Source organism: Formica exsecta, unplaced genomic scaffold (assembly GCF_003651465.1).
Source record: "Formica exsecta isolate Colony F162 unplaced genomic scaffold, ASM365146v1 scaffold1022, whole genome shotgun sequence".
NCBI classification, from domain to species: Eukaryota; Metazoa; Arthropoda; class Insecta; order Hymenoptera; family Formicidae; genus Formica; species Formica exsecta.
Window position 1 is genome coordinate 34,108 of NW_021848362.1, and position 19,402 is coordinate 53,509.

The 19,402-nt window shown below is 31.7% G+C and overlaps 2 protein-coding genes across 2 annotated transcripts in view; one reads left to right on the forward strand and one right to left on the reverse strand.

Annotated features, from left to right (window-relative positions):
- Window positions 1-19,402, reverse strand: part of LOC115232948 — a 75,905-nt gene that overhangs the window by 8,506 nt on the left and 47,997 nt on the right. The window lies entirely within an intron of this gene.
- The window catches only part of LOC115232956 (multiple C2 and transmembrane domain-containing protein), a 26,404-nt gene continuing 7,975 nt past the window's right edge, over window positions 974-19,402 (forward strand). The window contains 13 exon segments of the mRNA XM_029803139.1: window positions 974-988; window positions 3,546-3,790; window positions 7,010-7,423; window positions 9,805-10,086; window positions 10,405-10,547; window positions 10,850-11,041; window positions 13,341-14,738; window positions 15,393-15,541; window positions 15,869-16,274; window positions 17,037-17,179; window positions 17,343-17,702; window positions 17,915-18,044; window positions 19,132-19,305. Of these exon segments, the coding sequence (XP_029658999.1) occupies window positions 3,733-3,790; window positions 7,010-7,423; window positions 9,805-10,086; window positions 10,405-10,547; window positions 10,850-11,041; window positions 13,341-14,738; window positions 15,393-15,541; window positions 15,869-16,274; window positions 17,037-17,179; window positions 17,343-17,702; window positions 17,915-18,044; window positions 19,132-19,305 (3,849 nt within the window). The 5' untranslated portion in view covers window positions 974-988; window positions 3,546-3,732.

Genomic DNA, 19,402 nt, shown 5'->3' on the forward strand with positions numbered 1-19,402 from the left:
AACTGTCGCAAAATATAAGCCCGCAGAATATAGAACCGTAAAATATTGTGCTCGAACACATTATTAAAGATGTAGGTGTTTTATTTTCATGATATTGACTGCAATTTTCTTTGACTAGTTAAACAAAGCTTTAACTTAAACGGTCGCGTTTTAAATTGGCATATAAGGATAACTGCAAGGATAATTGGAAAAACCAAATTAAATATATGTTAAAACATCTCTTTTCTTTTATCTTAAAATTTGGATTTTGTCTCATTTAAAATTTTCACAAAATTTAGTTAGATGATATAAAATAAAATTTTTATAAAATTTGATTTTTTACATAAAATTATTATTAATTATATATTTTTCAATATCGATGTTATGAAAATACGTACTAGTACTTAAAGGCTAAAATAGAGAAAAGCGTAGTACAGTTAGATATGACGTATACGCAATCCATCTTTTTTCTTAATTTTGAAGACTGATTCATCTTTTATGATCTGTTATTACATCTTCAATATGTAGTAATTGTTAGAAAAATTTAACATTAAAAGATGATAGATATGAGTATTTTTAGACACTTAAGAAAGTTTTTCAATCAAGACGCGCTATCGATCTCCTTGGCCATCCAAAGATTCGTTTACGCGTTTCAACTTGCACTCGTTGACTTCACGGAAAAGTTTTATTAAATCCCTTGTCACACACTGAACAAAGCAAGATCGCTTTCACAAAAGCTAAATCTGACGAGGAGATTGTGCGCTGAGAGTTTTGGCATGTTGAAACTGATAGTTCCGAAACGAGAATGCACTTTATCGCCTGCATATGAAAGCCACCGCGCAAATATTGCGAGTAATTATGCTATCACTAAAATACTTCGTTCCAGCACTTACACAAGAAAGGATGATTTGAGAAATCAAGATTAAAAGAAACTTGTGTAGAGAGTGCGATCAAGATCGTGATACAACCGAGAAAGAGGTGATTCCTTGTGCGAAAATATGTCGAAATGGTAGAATAAATCTTCTTTTGAGACTTTGTTTTAAAAAAGATCGCTTTTTTCATTATTGGAAAATTAATATCTTTTATTTTCTCTCACAAGAAAATCTTTAACGATTTTTTGGGGCATATAATATGGAAATACATTCGATGATTTTATAACATTTTGTATATAGAATAACCCAATTATTCTCTAAAATAATACAGACTATTTAAAATTATAATATATTCTTTGTCGAAACACACCCCGCATGTATTCTTGTTATCCAGCTTGGCTAAAATTACGCGACCGTCAGATAACACGAATGCAATTTATGCAAGCGGGTAAGACATGTTTTCAAACTCTTGAAATATGCATTAATATATAAGTTACTTTTTCTATTTTTACTTTAGCGCTATCGATGAAGACTTTTTAGTCAAAATTTCGTAAAGATTGATTCGTCGATAAATAGATAATAGATAAAATTATGCAATAACTGTATCTAAGTCTTGAGTTATCTATCAATCATTGTACATCATCATTCACATATAAAGAAACTAAAAGCACTATTTAGTATCGAAAAAAGTTTATATGATAAAATTTTGTTTATTCATACAATTCAACGATATGAAAAAGTAAGATTTATATAAGAATTTTAGAACAAAAAATTTATCTTTTAATAAAACTTTGATACTTGCATTTATAGCAAACTATTTTGTATTTTACGCAATATCAAAAATTCCTAGTTGCTTTTACCTTACACTACAAAATTAAGGGATTCTATGTAACATATCGGAATAATAATGTACCGGATAATAACATATCATATATAACGTAACATGCAATTGCGCGTGGAAAAGCGTAGTTAGTAGTGCGTGTTAACGATCGATGCGATTAGATTAGTACGACAGTGTGGCGTGTTCTCTATCGATGGTGCCGTTGCCGTATATATCGATCTATGCGTTTCAACCCTCTAACGCACTTTACGATTTCAGTCCGTTACCTCTGGGAAATCTCTGAAATTCCTCGCGTGATGAAAAGTAATAAAAGAAAATATATTTTATTTATAAAGGATATCTTATATTTAGAATATCTTTCAAAATTACAGAGCATATCAGTAACTTAAAGATTTGTTCATTAATTAGTTTGAATTAAATAGAGATGAATAGAAATACTGTTTTTTTCTTTAACGGAAATATTGAAAAATTATAATAGTTCTTAAATTAAATTATTAAGCAATTAAACAAAATTTTTGCAAATTAAATTTTAAGAGAATATATACATAACAGTCATTTTTTTGCAATTAATTTTAAGTTGATTTTATTTTAATAGAATTTTAATCTGTGGCTTAATTATGCAAAGATATAATATTAAAAATTGGAGAACTGCGCGATAAATAAAGATTTATTTTGATATTTTTGTAAGTAAAAATTGTAAGTTAGAAAATGTATTGTTAAAATTCGAATTGCAAATTGTAGAGCACTGTCTATATATTATGTTATTTATTACACATCTGATTTTTTATTCACTAAATTTTCACGTGGAGTATATATATATATATATATATATATATATATATATATATATGTCATATATAATCTTCCGTATTTCTATCCCGTGTATTACCGTCCACCCAGCCAATAGGTTTCCTCAAAGTTCATCTCAAACGCGCTAATTGGATTCTATGACCACCCGACAAATATATCATCAAATATCACGAAAATCCTGGCTCGACTAATTGTCGTATACTCCGTATTTAATTGTAATCGCACAATATCATTGCAAGCTAAAGATAAACAAATAGCGGTTTCATTACAAATCTGAATTTAGCAAATAATAACATATTTGTTTAACAAATTAAACGATATTTGTTTGTAAAAAGCAATTTCTATAATCGGAGCAAACTACTTGGAGAGATTATTTCATAAAATGAAAGAAAAACAAAAAAATATTTAAGTGTTTTTCGTATAATTATTATTTTCAACCAATACCTTTGTGTTAAATAAAATATGCTTTTTATACAAAATGTTCTACAACTTATAATTTTAATTTTAATGCCGGATTTAAAATTTGTAATCACTATTCATTCATTATGATATTTAGCAGAAAATCAGTGAAAAGACCATTCAAACTTAAAGAAAAACGCAAAGATATATATTATTAATCTTTTGATTTTCAAAATTCTTTGCAAAAATGAAATCTCGCGTGAGAAAACTTTAATTTTCATTTTACATTTATTTTTACATGTAGATAGAATCATCTCCTCAGTTATACGGGATCAGTTACGAGACATTCTGTATTTTATCTAAAGCTATTTATCCGTCGTTCCAAATAATTTTTTCAATTTAGGTTGCATTCTCCCAACATTCATTCTTATTTGTTCGAATATGTACACATATATCTTCCTTATATACAACAACCTAACAGCTATTAACGGAAAATCTTTAACACATGTGCCTTAAAAGATGGACAATAGAAAAGGAAAGTTTTTTGGATCTCTAACTTTAGCTTTGTACTAAAACGAACGCTGTAAAATTAATTTACAACAATCTACAAGAAAAAAGAAAACACTGTGCTTATGATGCTGCAGAAATCATCGAGCATCACGTGGACACTGCGAAGTGGGAATATGTGCGAGTTGGTCAATGTTGTTGAGATTCATTAATTTATCGACGGAATCATGCTATCGGAATGCGGCGGATTAGTGCACTTCAAGAAGAGACTAAAGCCTTGCAAGCAACGGTCTCGAGAACTAATTCGCGTTTTCGGAGGATAAGATGAGCAAAAGTGTGGAGTTACTCGCTGGATCGGAGGACAGTGAGCCAACACCTGCAGGTAAGTAATGTTACAATATGTATTTTACGTTAAATATGAATTTTTTCGTTTTTATATACATATGATCGAAAATTATTTCTTTACAAATTTTTGTTTTTAATAACTCTGTTTTTATAAAAAATAAACTCGACACAGATTCCATTTATAAGAACTTAACGAAATATGATTTCTTTGTTATGGATTAATATAATAATTAATTAGTGAGAAATAATATATGCTTTTATTCCGTGAAAATTTTTTTCCAGATAAAAGTTGCTTTTGATGCAATTAATTCTACATATAATATTCAAGTTTTAAAAAAGTTAAATAGTAGGACTCATAGACTGTTTAAGTTAAATAAGATAATGATAAAAAGGATCATGATAAACATCTTATTAACTTATCTAACTTTATCTTTTCTTTTCTAGATAGTTTACATAGTTTATTTTTTGATCTAAAATTTTTTGTGGACTCCAAGTGGGATTATAAATCTTTGTACCGTAAAACTATAGTCAGCGATTTTTCTAACGTTAAATAAAATGTATATCGTATTTCTTATTTGTCTGTACATATCAATATCTCATGCAATATCCCAGTTAGATGATTGGAATACCCAGATTGATTTCCGCGATGCATTAACGTGTTAAGATCATTTCCGGAGAAAGGGAGATAAAATCCAATAAACGTTGAATGCATTTGCTCTCCGCACGTCCGGACATCATTCCCACATCCGGAATGTATGCGTTCATTCTGCATTGTGCATTATACTGCACGATATTTTTGGTAACGAAAAATCGATTTTCGTCTGAGAATGTTTCATTGAAAGTTAGATCACGGATAGTTGAATTAGACTCGTTATATCAAATTTGTATCAAGATATTATAATTCTGTTTTTATTGTTAAATAAAATGTATTTACTCATTGTGATACAATAATTTATTTTCGTTGTAAGATAATTGAAGCAAATTAATTTAAAGGTTCTAATTTTAAAAACTGTTTAATTATTTTTAATATGAGAAATATGTATCTCAATAAATAAATATTGAACCGATTGTTATAAGAGTCGGAAACTTATATTAATTGCTCGACATGTGTCATCATTTCTGGAGTATAATGGAAAGCATGCTAAGCCTTTCAAAGTCAGATGCGTATTACACTATGTTTAATAATACAGACGGATCAATATGCTTACATGATATGCGAGTACATATAATGTATTTCCCTTGTCATTCTTTTAGAGACGTACGTGTATTGTTTTATATCCATTCACAATCCAAGTTCACCCTATTTTTCCACCCTGTTACATCGATTTTCAATTCAGGTACTAGGGTAAAAAATATTTGGGTGTGGGTCGAAATAGATCTATTTTTGTTGTTTCTTTTCCCATTATTTTTGGTATGTTGCATAGATATTAGATGGAAGGATCGTGTTATCAATAATTGATAGCATTATTGGCTAGCATGAATTTTTTCATTACGTTATAAATAAATTATATAATATATGTATAAGAATTAAAAATATTTTATAAAAACAATTATATAAAAACTAGAGTTTTAATTTTCCCAAAATAAATTGTTAGTGTATAGCTAAATGCAAAATAAAAACTAATATTAAAATATAAATTTAAGATTATTTATCTATAGTATAGGAATGTTATTGAAATATTATAATTATTTTGGTCAATAAGGGACTCAAACGACCAAATACCATAATAATTTTAAAATTATCTAATAAAAATGTCATCTTTCTCTCTCTCTCTCTCTTTCTTGTATATACTTGATTATACGTTAAAATATCTAACTAGTAAAATAATCTAAATAAAGATGCGCGCGCAGGAAAGTTATAGCAATAAGTTTCGTCAAGTAAAAACTGTATAAAATATTCAATCCAATCGCGTACTAATATCTGCGACTAATATAATTTCATATTACGCTCGATATCTGTCTTCTCGATAAAAAATTTTACAACTTCCGTTGCTAGAAATGCTATTTAAAAATTTTTCCAACTCTGTTGGCATTTCGCAACATTTTATCGACTATAAAACTGTCATTTATTTTATTTATGATCTCGTAGTATTTAGTCACATCTTGCTTTTCGGAATTCCGGTTTGTTTGTATTTCTTTTTAAAGATATGTGAACTATCAAAAAATCTGAGTTTAATATTTAATTTAAAAGAATAACGAAGAAAATTTTCTAATATAGAAAATAGAGGTCATCTTTATTCTCTAAAAATTTAGAACGGTTTGGGAATAAGCTTTTTAATTAAACACAGACATTTAAATGACTGCGGAGAATCAAACAAATTCAAATGAACTCATTATTTAGGAGTTCATTATACAACTACACTTATACGTTTCATTTAAGCTTATTAAAAAGAAGCGTGTTCAAGTGAGTTACCCACGTGCGTTAAAATTATTAAATTACTACACAAACATCAAAATACACATATATAAAGTTACTTTACTGTCTTTCTGAAATTAATTATGTGTTTTTAATTTTACTTATCTGATGTTGAATAATCAACCGCTAGATTGAAATGTTGCTAAAAAGGTAGATTACATAATGGACATCATAATAGAACATAAGAAATGCAATATTAACCATGGATATGATTTTCTACTGTGCAAATTTTCTTGTTGTAAAAGCATTTTTAGAGACAGATATTGTTGAATTTTTAATTTAATAACCAAAAGGGAAAAAATGCAAAAAATTCGACTTTATCGTTTATTTTTCTTAGAAATTGATTTCTTTCTTTCTTTACAATGTATTTTTATCTTTTAACAGAATTGGTCATAGCTGGCCGAAAAAATCTATCTGCAGCCATCAATAACAGCATATCAGTTTAGCGTTAATGCTGCGTTAATATTGTCTTTTCGGTATGAATTTTTCATATAATATCCATAACGGCATCAATTATTCATGTAATATTCATATCGCATGCGTGTAATATTAATATATTGTCAATATCACTATTCATCCAGCTTGTTAAGAACGCGAACATGAACTGTTTTTTATTTATCGAAAAATTCGTTGTAAAAGAGTAGTTTTAATATTAAAGCAAGAAGAGAAAAAGATTTAGAAATTAAAAAAATCAGAGACACATCTCATACTCTAGTAAAATGAGAAATTTTATTTTACATCTTTATGTCTACGATAGCATGAAGTATTCTGTACCAATAAATTTTTCCATCTGCTTCGTAAACGCGAGTAACTGATCAAGACTCTTGTTTCGACTTGCAGGTAACACTTGCACCCAAGAGAGATCCAGACTGAACCTGAACGGAAGCCGTCAATTCTCGAAAAGCGCCACGGAGCTCCGGGACAACGAAATCGCGAATAGCTCGCCTTCGAGGCGGGATGATGGATCGAGTGGATCCGGCACCATCCACCATCATCGGCATCATCGGCACCACGGTCCGGCATCGGTGGCACAGCGCACCCACACTTTCTTCGCGACTCTGAAAAGTCGTTGGGCGCGCAGCAGGAGCAAGGAGCGGAAAAAATCAAAGGATGCCAGTAGCGTGCAGTCGCAGGATACGAGCCAGCTCAAGAATCCTGGCGTCGAGTCCGATTATGCCGCCGATTACTCTTCCGAGCACAGCAGAAGTTCCTCGGCCACTCAAAGCCCGGCCAGGCATTGCCTCAATCGTCCAGGTGAGCGATATTCTTTTGACTGATTAACTAACTTGTGCGAAATTTGTCTCTTTTTCTTTCTCTCCCTCTGTGATTCTATTTTAAATATAACTAATAAAAAATATAATTTAAAGTGAAAAGCAATAAAATGTTAAAGAACAATATGATGCTTTTGTATGCGCATTGATGACCCAGTTGCAAAGTTTCATCTATATCCAATATTTACATATTGCTATATCTATTAGTATATAGTCCGACTGTCAAATACAACGCAAGCTTTGAACTGATATATAATCTCATACCATCCAGTTTAATTAAAAAATAAAAGAAATTGACAAATATGTTAAACAATTATTTTTATTAATAAAACAGTTTCGTAAATATTTAGAGAAAGATCTGCAATTAAAATGAGTTATTAAATAAAAGCATAATCTAGAATTAAGAAATATACCAGTGTTTAAAAAAATTTAAAATATATGTATATATAAACAGTTGTATTATTACGAGTTGCAATATAAAATTTTTAAAATTTACGAGATATTTGATCTGTATACATAGCGGAAAAGTTCACGGTCGTCATGACATAATAATTGTGTACGGACAGTGTTATGACACGCTCGCTATGCATCGAATACACAATGAATTGAATCACTGTTATGCAATGAAGCTCTAAGTGGCGTCTTTGCTTCCCGCTTCATCGCTTATAGTAGCGCTTTTCAAAGTGTTTTATAAAATATCAGTGCGTTAAAAATTCATGCCAAATGCTTTATTCAATGTCGCGAGAGAAATTAAATCTTTTTTTTATAAATAATTACATTTGAAGAAAAATTAAGAGAGAGAGTATTTACCTTGTTTTTATGTTAGTCATTACTAATTCATTCCAATTTTTCAAGCATTCTCAATACTTTACAAAATTCTTTCTCTGAACCATATCTCTGAATTTTTAGAAGAAATGTGTGTGTGTGTATGTAATTCATAAAAAACTAGTCGTTCATTTATATTAGTATCTGCAAATTTTGAATCTATGTTGCGTTCAAGTATGTTTTTATGCAAGAATGCTATTTGTCATTTTTTCATTCCAAGTTATTTTACACAATGAAAGTCGAAGCGCATGTGTCTATGACGTGCAAATTATTCTATTAAAAAGTTAAAAAACTTGGCCTTTGCAATCTTGTTTGTGTGTATATCTAGGTTAAATGGATGCGATCTAGAGTATCGAAGAACTAATACTTATCAAACTCATTTGAATATAACTGACTGCTCGGAAGTGAGTTTCTAAATTCTTCAGTAAATTAATTTATTGACAAACTACTCGACTTAATAATTAAACCATCTTGCAAAATAGTTATGTCATGAGAATTAATTTTTGAGCAAAACATTAAAATAGGGTAAAAAATATAAATAAATACACATGCTTTGGAAGGCAAACTGTCTATCATTGAAAATATATTTATCATCCTATTATATACATATATTTTGGGCAAATAACAATTGTGTTGCTGACAAATAATAATTAAAGAATTAATTATACAATTAATAATTAAAGCAAAATCGCGAATAGTTCTGTGCTCATAATTGCAAGTGCAAGTAATTATGTTTTGAATAAAGTTTAGCATTAATTATCAAGCTTAGCATTTAATTACTAAGAGTGTGCGAATAAAAATATCGAGCGTGCAGTTTGCATTTAATTCCGAAAGTCGATATGTGCAGCACGTTTAAACCTCATTATATCAATTGATCCAAAATGCTTCAGCACGAATGCCTGCTGGCGTGTCTTGCTATACTTAGATAGATTAATCTGAAGGACTTTTCATGTGCTTACTTTATAATACAAGCGTCAGTACATAGCAGTTTTTTGATATGTATAAAGCTTCATCTACGAGAGAGATCATCGTGTAATTATATTTTCATTTAATTACAGTTTTATATTTGCCACATTTTTATTTTCCCTGAAACTTCTTTCATAACTCGATTTTTTCATCCAACCTTGCAATAATATAAGAAATTGAAAATATATTATAAATTCTAAGAATATTATGATATTCGGCTATATATTCGATGTATCTCATAACAATTTTTGCACAATAATGTTTACGTCAGTGCTTCAAGATTAAAAACGATATAAATAATTAATTGATATAAGTAATTAATTAAATGTAATGTCAATGATCGCGATTCAAAAAATAGTATTATACATTATTTGAATTTTTCTCTGACAATTTTAGATTATTTTGTAAAAATACATCTCAAGGTTAACGGTTATTAACGGGAATTTTCTATTTTCTATAATTAAGTTTGTGGCAACATTATAGATATCGCTATTGTCAAGATCGAAACTGACCGAGTATCAAAACTGATATAGATATATGGCACGTGCATTTTGGTACATTTTATATGCGCAGAATCTCCGTTGGCTCGTGGTGGCCGAGAAAGAGTCATGACCATACAAGAGGACAACTTCGGAAAATGCGGCGAGAGATTTTCGAAAGGATCCGTAAACTTCCAGAGCCAAAAAGAAGGACACACGAGCGAAGGGCCTCGGAGTTCCATCAGCCAGGATGGAGGCGAGTTCCTTCAGGACGAGGTGACGCGAAGGAGAGAACTAGCGTTGAGGCAACATGCCTTCTTCCAGCTTCGCTTGCATATAAGGAGAGGCGCGAATCTCGTTGCGATGGACAGAGGCGGTAAGAGATTTTTAACTATTTTAATATTTTATTGAAGAAAAGATTTACAAATTATATATAGGATATAATATACATATATTTGTATATGTATGTATATTTATAAAAGAATGCGCAAACAATTTTCACAATTATTTTATGAAGTAAATAAATTATAAAAAATGTTATCTTAAAGGCTGTAATATCATTTAAAATTATTTGAAAGTATCATCGTTTTTACATCAATACATAAAATATAGTTTGAGATATTCAAGATCATTTGTGAGAACATAAAGTGTCTTTTATATCCATCGATATAAAACTGTTAATTTCCTGTTTTAGGGGCCAGCGATCCTTATGTAAAAGTAAAATGTTCAGGACGACTATTACACAAGTCGCGAACCGTTCATCGCGATTTAAATCCGGTTTGGGATGAAAGCGTGACCTTGCCCATAGAAGATCCTTTTCAACCACTTACTATTAAGGTATATTCAGTGACTTTCTTATTATATAAATCGTAATTTCGAATTGGATAAAATATTACAAAAAACTAAATATAATTGTATCTCTTTAAGATAATCCAAATTTTTTTTTATACATATGAAGTTTCCAAAAAGAACGAAATCTTTTGTCTCTAATTTAAATTAAAATAATTTAATTTGTTTAATAAATATTATGACATCTAAAACATAATTTGTATTTCGGATATAAAATATTATTGAAGAATTATCTCATAAAAATATTCTGACGAGAAATCATCAAAGAATTTTTTTATATATTATAACAGGTTTTCGATTACGATTGGGGTCTGCAGGATGACTTTATGGGAGCTGCTCAATTGGATCTTACGCAACTCGACCTTGGACATTCTCAGGATATAATATTAGAACTTAAAGATCCGGGCAGACCGAAGCAACATTTAGGTGAAATCTATCTGACAGCTACATTATGGCCAAGAAATCAACAAGAAAAAGAACAGGTATTTCTTCTTCAATTCGGAAAAGTTTTAATTTATTCAAAACTTTTTAATATTTTAATTCATTTATAATTTCACGAGAAAAATGATTAGCTAAACATACGTAATATCAGTGAATAATCGAGAATAGCATGTATCGGAGATGTATCAACCACGGTTCTATGAAGGATATAAGAAGAGATAATAAAGTAACAATAAACGATCGCGACGTCATGATTCTCGGTCGCGGTAAAGAGATAGATGTGCCGTGCGTATATTTATAGCGTATACATGAAGAATATGGAAACTAGGTTGTGAGGGAAGTATCCGCCCGTATTACGATATCGACTTGGCGGCTTGTCGTTGAAAGTGGAGTGCAAGGCCTGGCCCTTATCACGGAAGTTCCACTTACATGTTAACTATTATTAAATGCCATGTCGCGATAAATAATTAAATGAAAACTTGAGTATTACATTACGCAAGTCGAGCATTAAATCTGCTTTATTTAGGAATTCATAATTAATTTGTGCAAGAGTTCTCTACAGGCATAATAACGCAATATTTATTTCAGTCGCGTTGCACTTTGCTCATTTAAATTTTGCGCTGCGTAAGTTAATATTTATATCTGGATCTACCGTTTAATTTTTGTGTTACTTAGAATGTTAATATTTTAAAATATTTTCGATTTTTTTATTAAATTTAACTGCGCTTTATTATTGTCTTAAAAATTTAATTTAATATATTATTATCGAAATATTTAATATTCAATAAAAAGTTGAAGGATTAACAAATTATAATAAATATAAAAACCGCTTTTGAAATTTGTCCAATATATGATAATATACGTTAATTAATGTTTCTGATTAATCTTCTTGTTACTCATAACAATATAAAATTATTTATTTACGATAAATCATGGTATTGTATTTATTCTTGAGAATCTTATAAGTCGATTTTCGAAAACACAAGAAAGATACAAATAATATTATCTATACAATTAGATGTATTACTTTGCTTTTCTAAATTGAGCAAATTTAATATTGCTCTGTGTGATGTTTCTCTTCCTCTCTCTCTGTAAACGGGGAAACACCCACGCTAGAATATTGAAAGTGAATTAGGCACAAATTTCACATTGTGTTATGTGGTATATCTCTGTCTCTATCTCTGTGAATTGAGAAACATTCGGCAGAATATCGTGCTGTACGGTTATAACATCGTGTATATACTGTGTCTCAATGTTTACCGACGTAACAGCAGTTTCCCAATACGAATGGAGAGGGAAAGGAAGGCCAATTGGTCAACATATTACGCCAGTTGTCGACGAAGCATGCTTAATAGTCGGACGAGTTTAGCCATTCGACTTGCGGGCGATAAGTGCATCGTCGCTTATCAATGCGGATACGATGGGACGATATTGGCGCGTGAGTGAATTTCATTATACAACAGATTTACCGTTGTTCATGATAAGAGACTTCCGATCGTTGCTCACGTGATTCACTTGGCTGCCCGTCTACATTTCTTATTGTGACTCAGCGATGCTAATCAGCAATATCGAATATCGTTATCATTATAAGTAGAAAGTCTAATATTTGCACTTTATGCGTTTCGTAAACGGATAAAGGTGAGTCAGCGCGTACAAGTGTTTCCTCGCGAACAGTTTCTTTCACGCTCTTGTGTGTACCAGCGTCAGTTGACATCAGTGTGTTAAGTGAGCTTCAGTGTATCAAACAGCTCTTCTGTTTTTTTTATATCGCGCGAATACTTGTTGCAGGAGATGTACAAAATGATATGACGCGTATAAAGTGTGTGATTAATATTCCAGATTCTAATGCTTAAAAAAAAATCATTAATTTAGAGGAAGACTGTAGGATTTCTCAAGGTCACGCGTGCCGGATCATCGCGTTGAAATACGCTGTTTATTTCCACTGCATTATGCAATTCATCAAATGACTTTTTCATGCGAAAACTATTTGAATGCACTCATTAAGAACCGTGACAAGTTAAATGACGGTGCTCTGACGGATGAAAAAAGCAGAGGCGATATCCAACATCTGGTTCCGTCATGACGTGAGTCCATTAGCAATGAAGGATGCAAGTCAATCGGACGAAACATGATAGCAGTGACCTTGGATTAAGGAGCTTTTATGAAGAGCATCGACGAAAATAACACGTTGCATACTGTTTTTCTCTTGACGCGGAATAGAGAACTCGTTTATAATTCGTTCGGTGTACTTGCAGAAGATTAGAAAAATTTCAAAACTGAACATTACTCTTAAGAACAGTTTCTACGCAAAAGGAATGCTGTATTGTTGAATTTGGACAGTATATTCAATCTAAAGTCAATGCACACACAAACTCGATACCACGTCGAAAAGAATAGTGATAAATAGTGATAAATCGCGCAAAGTTAATATCACGCAGGAGACCAAATCCAATCGAAGTTGCAATCGTCGCATCCAAGATGAATGTTACATCGGAAGATTTTTCATCTAAAGCGAATGTCGCGAGCGAACTTAATATCATCCCCGAGATCAATGTTACGCCGGAAATTGATGTCACATCCAAGATTACATGCGAAACAGATGCCGTGTCGGGAAAAAACCTCGATGATGACGTGTCTAAAGCGAACAATGTATCTGAGATTCATGTAATACCTAATACGGATATCGTTTCTAATAAAATAGAGAAGACGTTTATCGATAAATCATCCAATATTGCAGCGCCTCCCAGAAGATTGCGTCGGAAATTTTCCACGGACCAACAAGGATGTCATTCTCTTGCGGTATTAGATCCAACCGTATCAAAACAAAAATTCGAAACTGACGATACGGATGACACTAATACAGAGAGCGAAGCTGAAATTAGAAATTACGTCTTGGCGTTGGATGACAATTTTTTAGAAAATAATCCACACGAAGAAAATTCGAGAGAATCGAGCTCTCTCGCTGACGAGAAATTGAAAATCCAACAAACCCCTGCGATTGAAGGATTGTTTGCCAAGACAATTTCCGAAACTAAGGAGACGGGATCGAATACTACTGAAAGCGAGAAATCGAAGTTAGAGCGAGCGTCTGCGATGATAGAAGCCTGGAAGGCGCGAGTGGCTGAAGCATCGATCGAAAGGCGATCCGAGATCAAGAAAAGGAAGACAAAGCTAAAAAGTTCTGTGGAGCGAAAAATGGAATCGATAGAGAAAATACTAGAGGATCACGTGGAGCGAATCTGGGAAGAGAACGTGGAGAAACATTCGTGGCTGCAACCGATTGACACATGGATCGTCGATCGTTGCAAGCCTTCCTCCAGCTACACAGTGACGCATTGTCAACGAGATGTCAATGAAGACGTTGTGCCAGAACCCACGTATGATTTCAAGTTTACGTCGGCGGCGACAGCGGATGAGGAGCCGAAAATCGAGAGCGGACCGATGGATAATCGACGGCCGACGACAATCGACGAATCAAAAATCGAGAGAAGGGTGATTGAGCATTTGCGGAAACTGCGAAATCGAGCCGGTTCTCCGAAATCAAATCGATTCGAGCCCGCGAATCTAACCGCGCAGCTGAAGAAGCAAGAAACTATTCCCACGCACGAAGAAAATGAAGAGGAAAATCCTGATGTGTTAATCGATCCCGATGTTTTGGAAGTAAAGGAGGTCAAACGCCACGATCTTCTGGATAAGCTAAAGGATAACGTTAAAGAGAAAATGGAAGACATTCATAGGGTATAGAAAACGAACGTCTTTTTTTTATCGGTAAAATTTATAACGAATTATAACGGAAGTTATCTCTAATATATCTCGTCAAAACGGGTTGCTGTAGAAATAATGTTTTCATCTTAAAATTTAAAACTCTTATGCTTCAATTGCATAATATTTTACTGATATATCTTGGCTTTCTTACGTATATAAAAGTGTGTATTTAGAGCTATTCTCCTCGATTGTTTAATTTAAATAACTTTTTTTTTTAAATTAATAAATGACTTCTTGCTGTTCAAAAAATTAACGGATAATTAAATTTTTTATATTAAAAAAAAAATCTAAATAAATTCTCTTTTTAAATAAAGTTTTCTTAATAACACAGTTTTCTTAATTCACAATATGTGAATTATATAATAGACATGTGTGTTAAGCATAGGAATATCAGTTAAATTAAAAAGTCAAATAATCGATTTTATAAGGAATTATTTTTCACGCATTGTTTCTCTTATTAAACTTCTCCTTTGTTAAGTCTATGAGAGCTTTTTTTTTTAATCATATACGCGCAATCATTGATTATTGTTTCCAATTTCCAATAATTACATACATTATATTAATATTATATTGCAATGTATAAGTCTTACAGTAGTTCTGGCAGTGAGAATTGATTTAACGTTGCAGTATTTCCAGAAGACCAATCGATTAGCGGACGTAAATAGACGTTTAAAATCACAAATATGGAGTTCGGTGGTTACAATTGTGCTCGTGGAAGCAAAGAGTTTATTGCCAATGGACATAGATGGTTTAGCGGATCCTTATGTGAAGTTTCGGTACGTAAATCTGTTACCACAAAATGGAACTATGTAAATTAAACATTATTATTTATTTTTGTTAGGGAATTAATATAAATCTAATTTAATTTTTTCGGATAATTTGCTTCAAAAAAGATATTCTATAGGATAATTAATTCTTAATTTGTCTATTAGCTTTGCTGTATTTACTGTAGATAAAAATGCAAAAATAAATTCTGCTCTCGATGTTACTGTAAAATTAAATTGACTGAAATTTTGAAAATATATTAGCAATTCAATTCGCGATCGTTCAAACAATGGAAAAGTTCGACTACAAAAACTAGAATTTCATGTCCTAATTTGCAGACTCGGCACGGAGAAGTACAAGTCGAAAGTCGTTAATAAGACGTTGAATCCAGTTTGGTTGGAACAATTCGATCTCCATCTCTACGAGGATCCGTATCTAGGGCAAGAATTAGAGGTGACAGTCTGGGATCGGGACAAGGGTCATCAAGACGATCTGATGGGCAAAACGGTGATCGATTTGGCGGTTCTCGAGCGAGAGACCACGCATCGGTTATGGCGCGAACTCGAGGATGGTTCGGGCAATATTTTTTTACTCTTAACGATAAGCGGCACCACGGCCAGCGAGACAATTAGCGATCTGGCCGTACACGAGGAAACGCCGATAGAGCGCACTCAATTAATCCAGCGCTATTCGATCTTAAATACTTTGCAGAGGGTACGCGACGTAGGTCATCTGACAGTGAAGGTAATTAAAGACAATTAACATTCATTACTAATGTACTGCCATATTTTGGAGTGCTAATTTTCTTAGAACGTTATCTAGAAATGATAATTAATATACAGAGTGTTTCTGAAATAGATTGTTAAGATTGTTTGGTTATATTAATTTCTTGATTGTTATTTAAAATTCTTTTTATTCATGCAATTAAATTTATATTTTAGATTTATTTCTTTTTGAATAACTTTTTAACAAGTTTATGCTTTTATTACTTAAATGTATATATGTATGTATGTGTACATAATATATATACATCCGCCCGTCTGTTAGTGTGCGTCGCCGTAGCGACGGAACGCTCACGCACACTACCAGGCGCGCGGCTAAAGGTCGACGCTGATTGGCCAGACGTTATTCAATAATAACTCCTTTATTAAGCGTTATAAAAAAAAATGTTACAGGACTTTTCTGTTCAGTTTACTGTGCTCTACTTCCTCACGAGCGTTGTCAAGGGTGCTTTGGGACACCCTGTATATATATACACATATATGTATACATAGTCAGAAGTAATTATATATTTCGATTAATAAAAATTATATTTTAAAATTGTGTTGAGTTTTGTTTTTGTTATTTTTTAAAAAATACTTTTGAATATAACGAGCTTTTCTACTTAAATTTAAAATTAAATAAATTGATTTTACAATAAGATTTTTATAAATCAAAATGAAAAAGAAACTTTCTTTGACGAATCTCATATTACGAGTATCTGCTTCTAATTCAATTTTTTTACAGGTATATCGAGCGCAGGGTCTCGCAGCGGCCGATCTCGGAGGCAAGAGCGATCCATTCTGCGTTCTGGAGCTTGTCAATTCCAGATTACAAACGCAGACAGAATATAAGACTCTGGCACCAAATTGGCAGAAAATTTTCACTTTGTAAGTTAATTCAAATTTATATATAATTTGAATACTCTATTAAGCATATAAAAATATTGAATTATCACATTGTCAAATACGAAGTAGAAAAAGTTAGAATATGATTAGGCAGTCCGTTTCGTTCGTATGTAATCGAAAACAAGTTCTGTTGTTGTTTCAACAGTAACGTGAAGGATATCAACTCCGTTCTGGAAGTGACAGTGTACGATGAAGATCGGGATCACAAAGTGGAGTTTCTTGGAAAAGTGGCGATACCATTACTAAAAATTCGTAACGGAGAGAAACGGTGGTACGCGTTGAAGGATAAGAAATTAAGGGGTCGCGCGAAGGGTAACTGCCCTCAGATTCTTTTGGAATTGATCATCGTGTGGAATATATTAAGAGCATGCATCAGAACGCTTAACCCGAAGGAAAAAAAGTACATGGAGCCAGAAATGAAATTCAAGAGACAAGTCTTTCTGCGGAACGTCCTCAGGCTCAAGGCTATTATCGTCGTATTTATTGACATAGGGAAATACATACAGTGAGTGGCCTCAACTTTTCATACGATATAATTTTTTTTTTATTTAGATGATAATGAAATATAAATTTTTCTATATTTGAGAAAATATAATCCTAAAAATTTCATATTATACTTTTTAGCAAAAGAGTTTTGGACGATTGAAATAGATTTTCTAATTTTTTAAATTGTTGTATCATTTACGATACTATTTTTTTGCTTTTTCCTACGGTTAGGAGTTGCTGGGAATGGGAAAGCAAGATGAGGAGCGTTATCGCTCTGGTCATTTTTGTTCTCGGATGTTACTATTTCGAACCATATATGATACCAGGTGTGGCATTATTGATTCTTCTAAAATATTACTTGGTAAGTATTTTTATTATTGACTTTATTCAAGTTTTAATCCCGCGCTCTTGCAGGTATTCTGTCTCTGTATATTCCAAATTAATATAATTATCTTGACACTCTTTATATATGTATGTAAAAGATAAAATATCATTATTTTATGAGATGACTTTAAAATTGTGATATTAAATTTATTTTTGTACGCTATATATATAAAATATGTCTTTAAGTTGATAAATCTAGAATCCACAAAAGAAAAACTGAAAGTTTTTTATTGGAAGGGATTAAAACTTAACATATATATATTGCCAGCACGATATATATTCTAAATCCTCCCAATTTTTAATTGTTATGCTGAAGCGCTTTACTATACTTTAACTAAACGTCTATTTTTGATTCTTTAGTCTTTATTCTTCGCTCCTTATTGCCTCCCGCAGAACCATTGGTCAAGTATGTACAGTGATAAAAATCATTGATACCATCACATCCAGTGAATGGAGCATGCGCTTCTTAAATATCCACATATTAATCAATAATTTTATTTTGAAATCTTACATATGTGAATGTGCCATGTGTTCGCGACTTAATTTTAAAAATTCTTTTAATAGGTTTTTATAATAAAAGAATAAATAATTGGAATTATATATAAATCGTATATATATCTGTAATGCATAATTCTGCTGTGTCATTTAGTTCGAATTTAAATAGATCTAGAATGGGTATTTTAATGATTTCAGAAAAACATTCAATCGAGTTCTTTATCTCCAAATTTTATACAAATATTAAAGATATATTTACAAATTCCCTCATAGAGTTTAAAAATATCAAAAGCCAAATATTTTTGCAGAGTTATTGTGTCTTAAAAAAATTACACAATACTTGATTTGACGAAATAGTAAAATTAATAATCGAACTAATAATCCACTATTATCTGAATCATTCTTTAAGATTTTATATACAAAACAAAATATTTGGCATCTTTTGTATTATAATTTATATATTTTGTATATTGTATTTTAAATTGACTCATCCTGCATAAATGCAAGTTACGTCCGCTTTGTTTCTTTATTGGCTATGTTGCATGTCGAATTTCTTTGCTACCTATCAGCTTAGCGGCGAGAGGAGCGGGTTCAATCATTGGGTTTGCGGACAGGTCGCTGTGGTGACAGGTGCACCTTTGACTTACGCAAATTCGCAGTTTCAAGATCATGCTGAAATAGGGTCCGACGATTGTCCGGCAACACCAGGGGACGACGACGATGATGAGGATGACAAAGATAAAGTAAGTCATTGTGTTTTCAAAAAATATGAAACTTAGTTACGGCATAAACAACAAGAAAGTATTTTTTCGTGACAAAAAATATACATATAAATATATA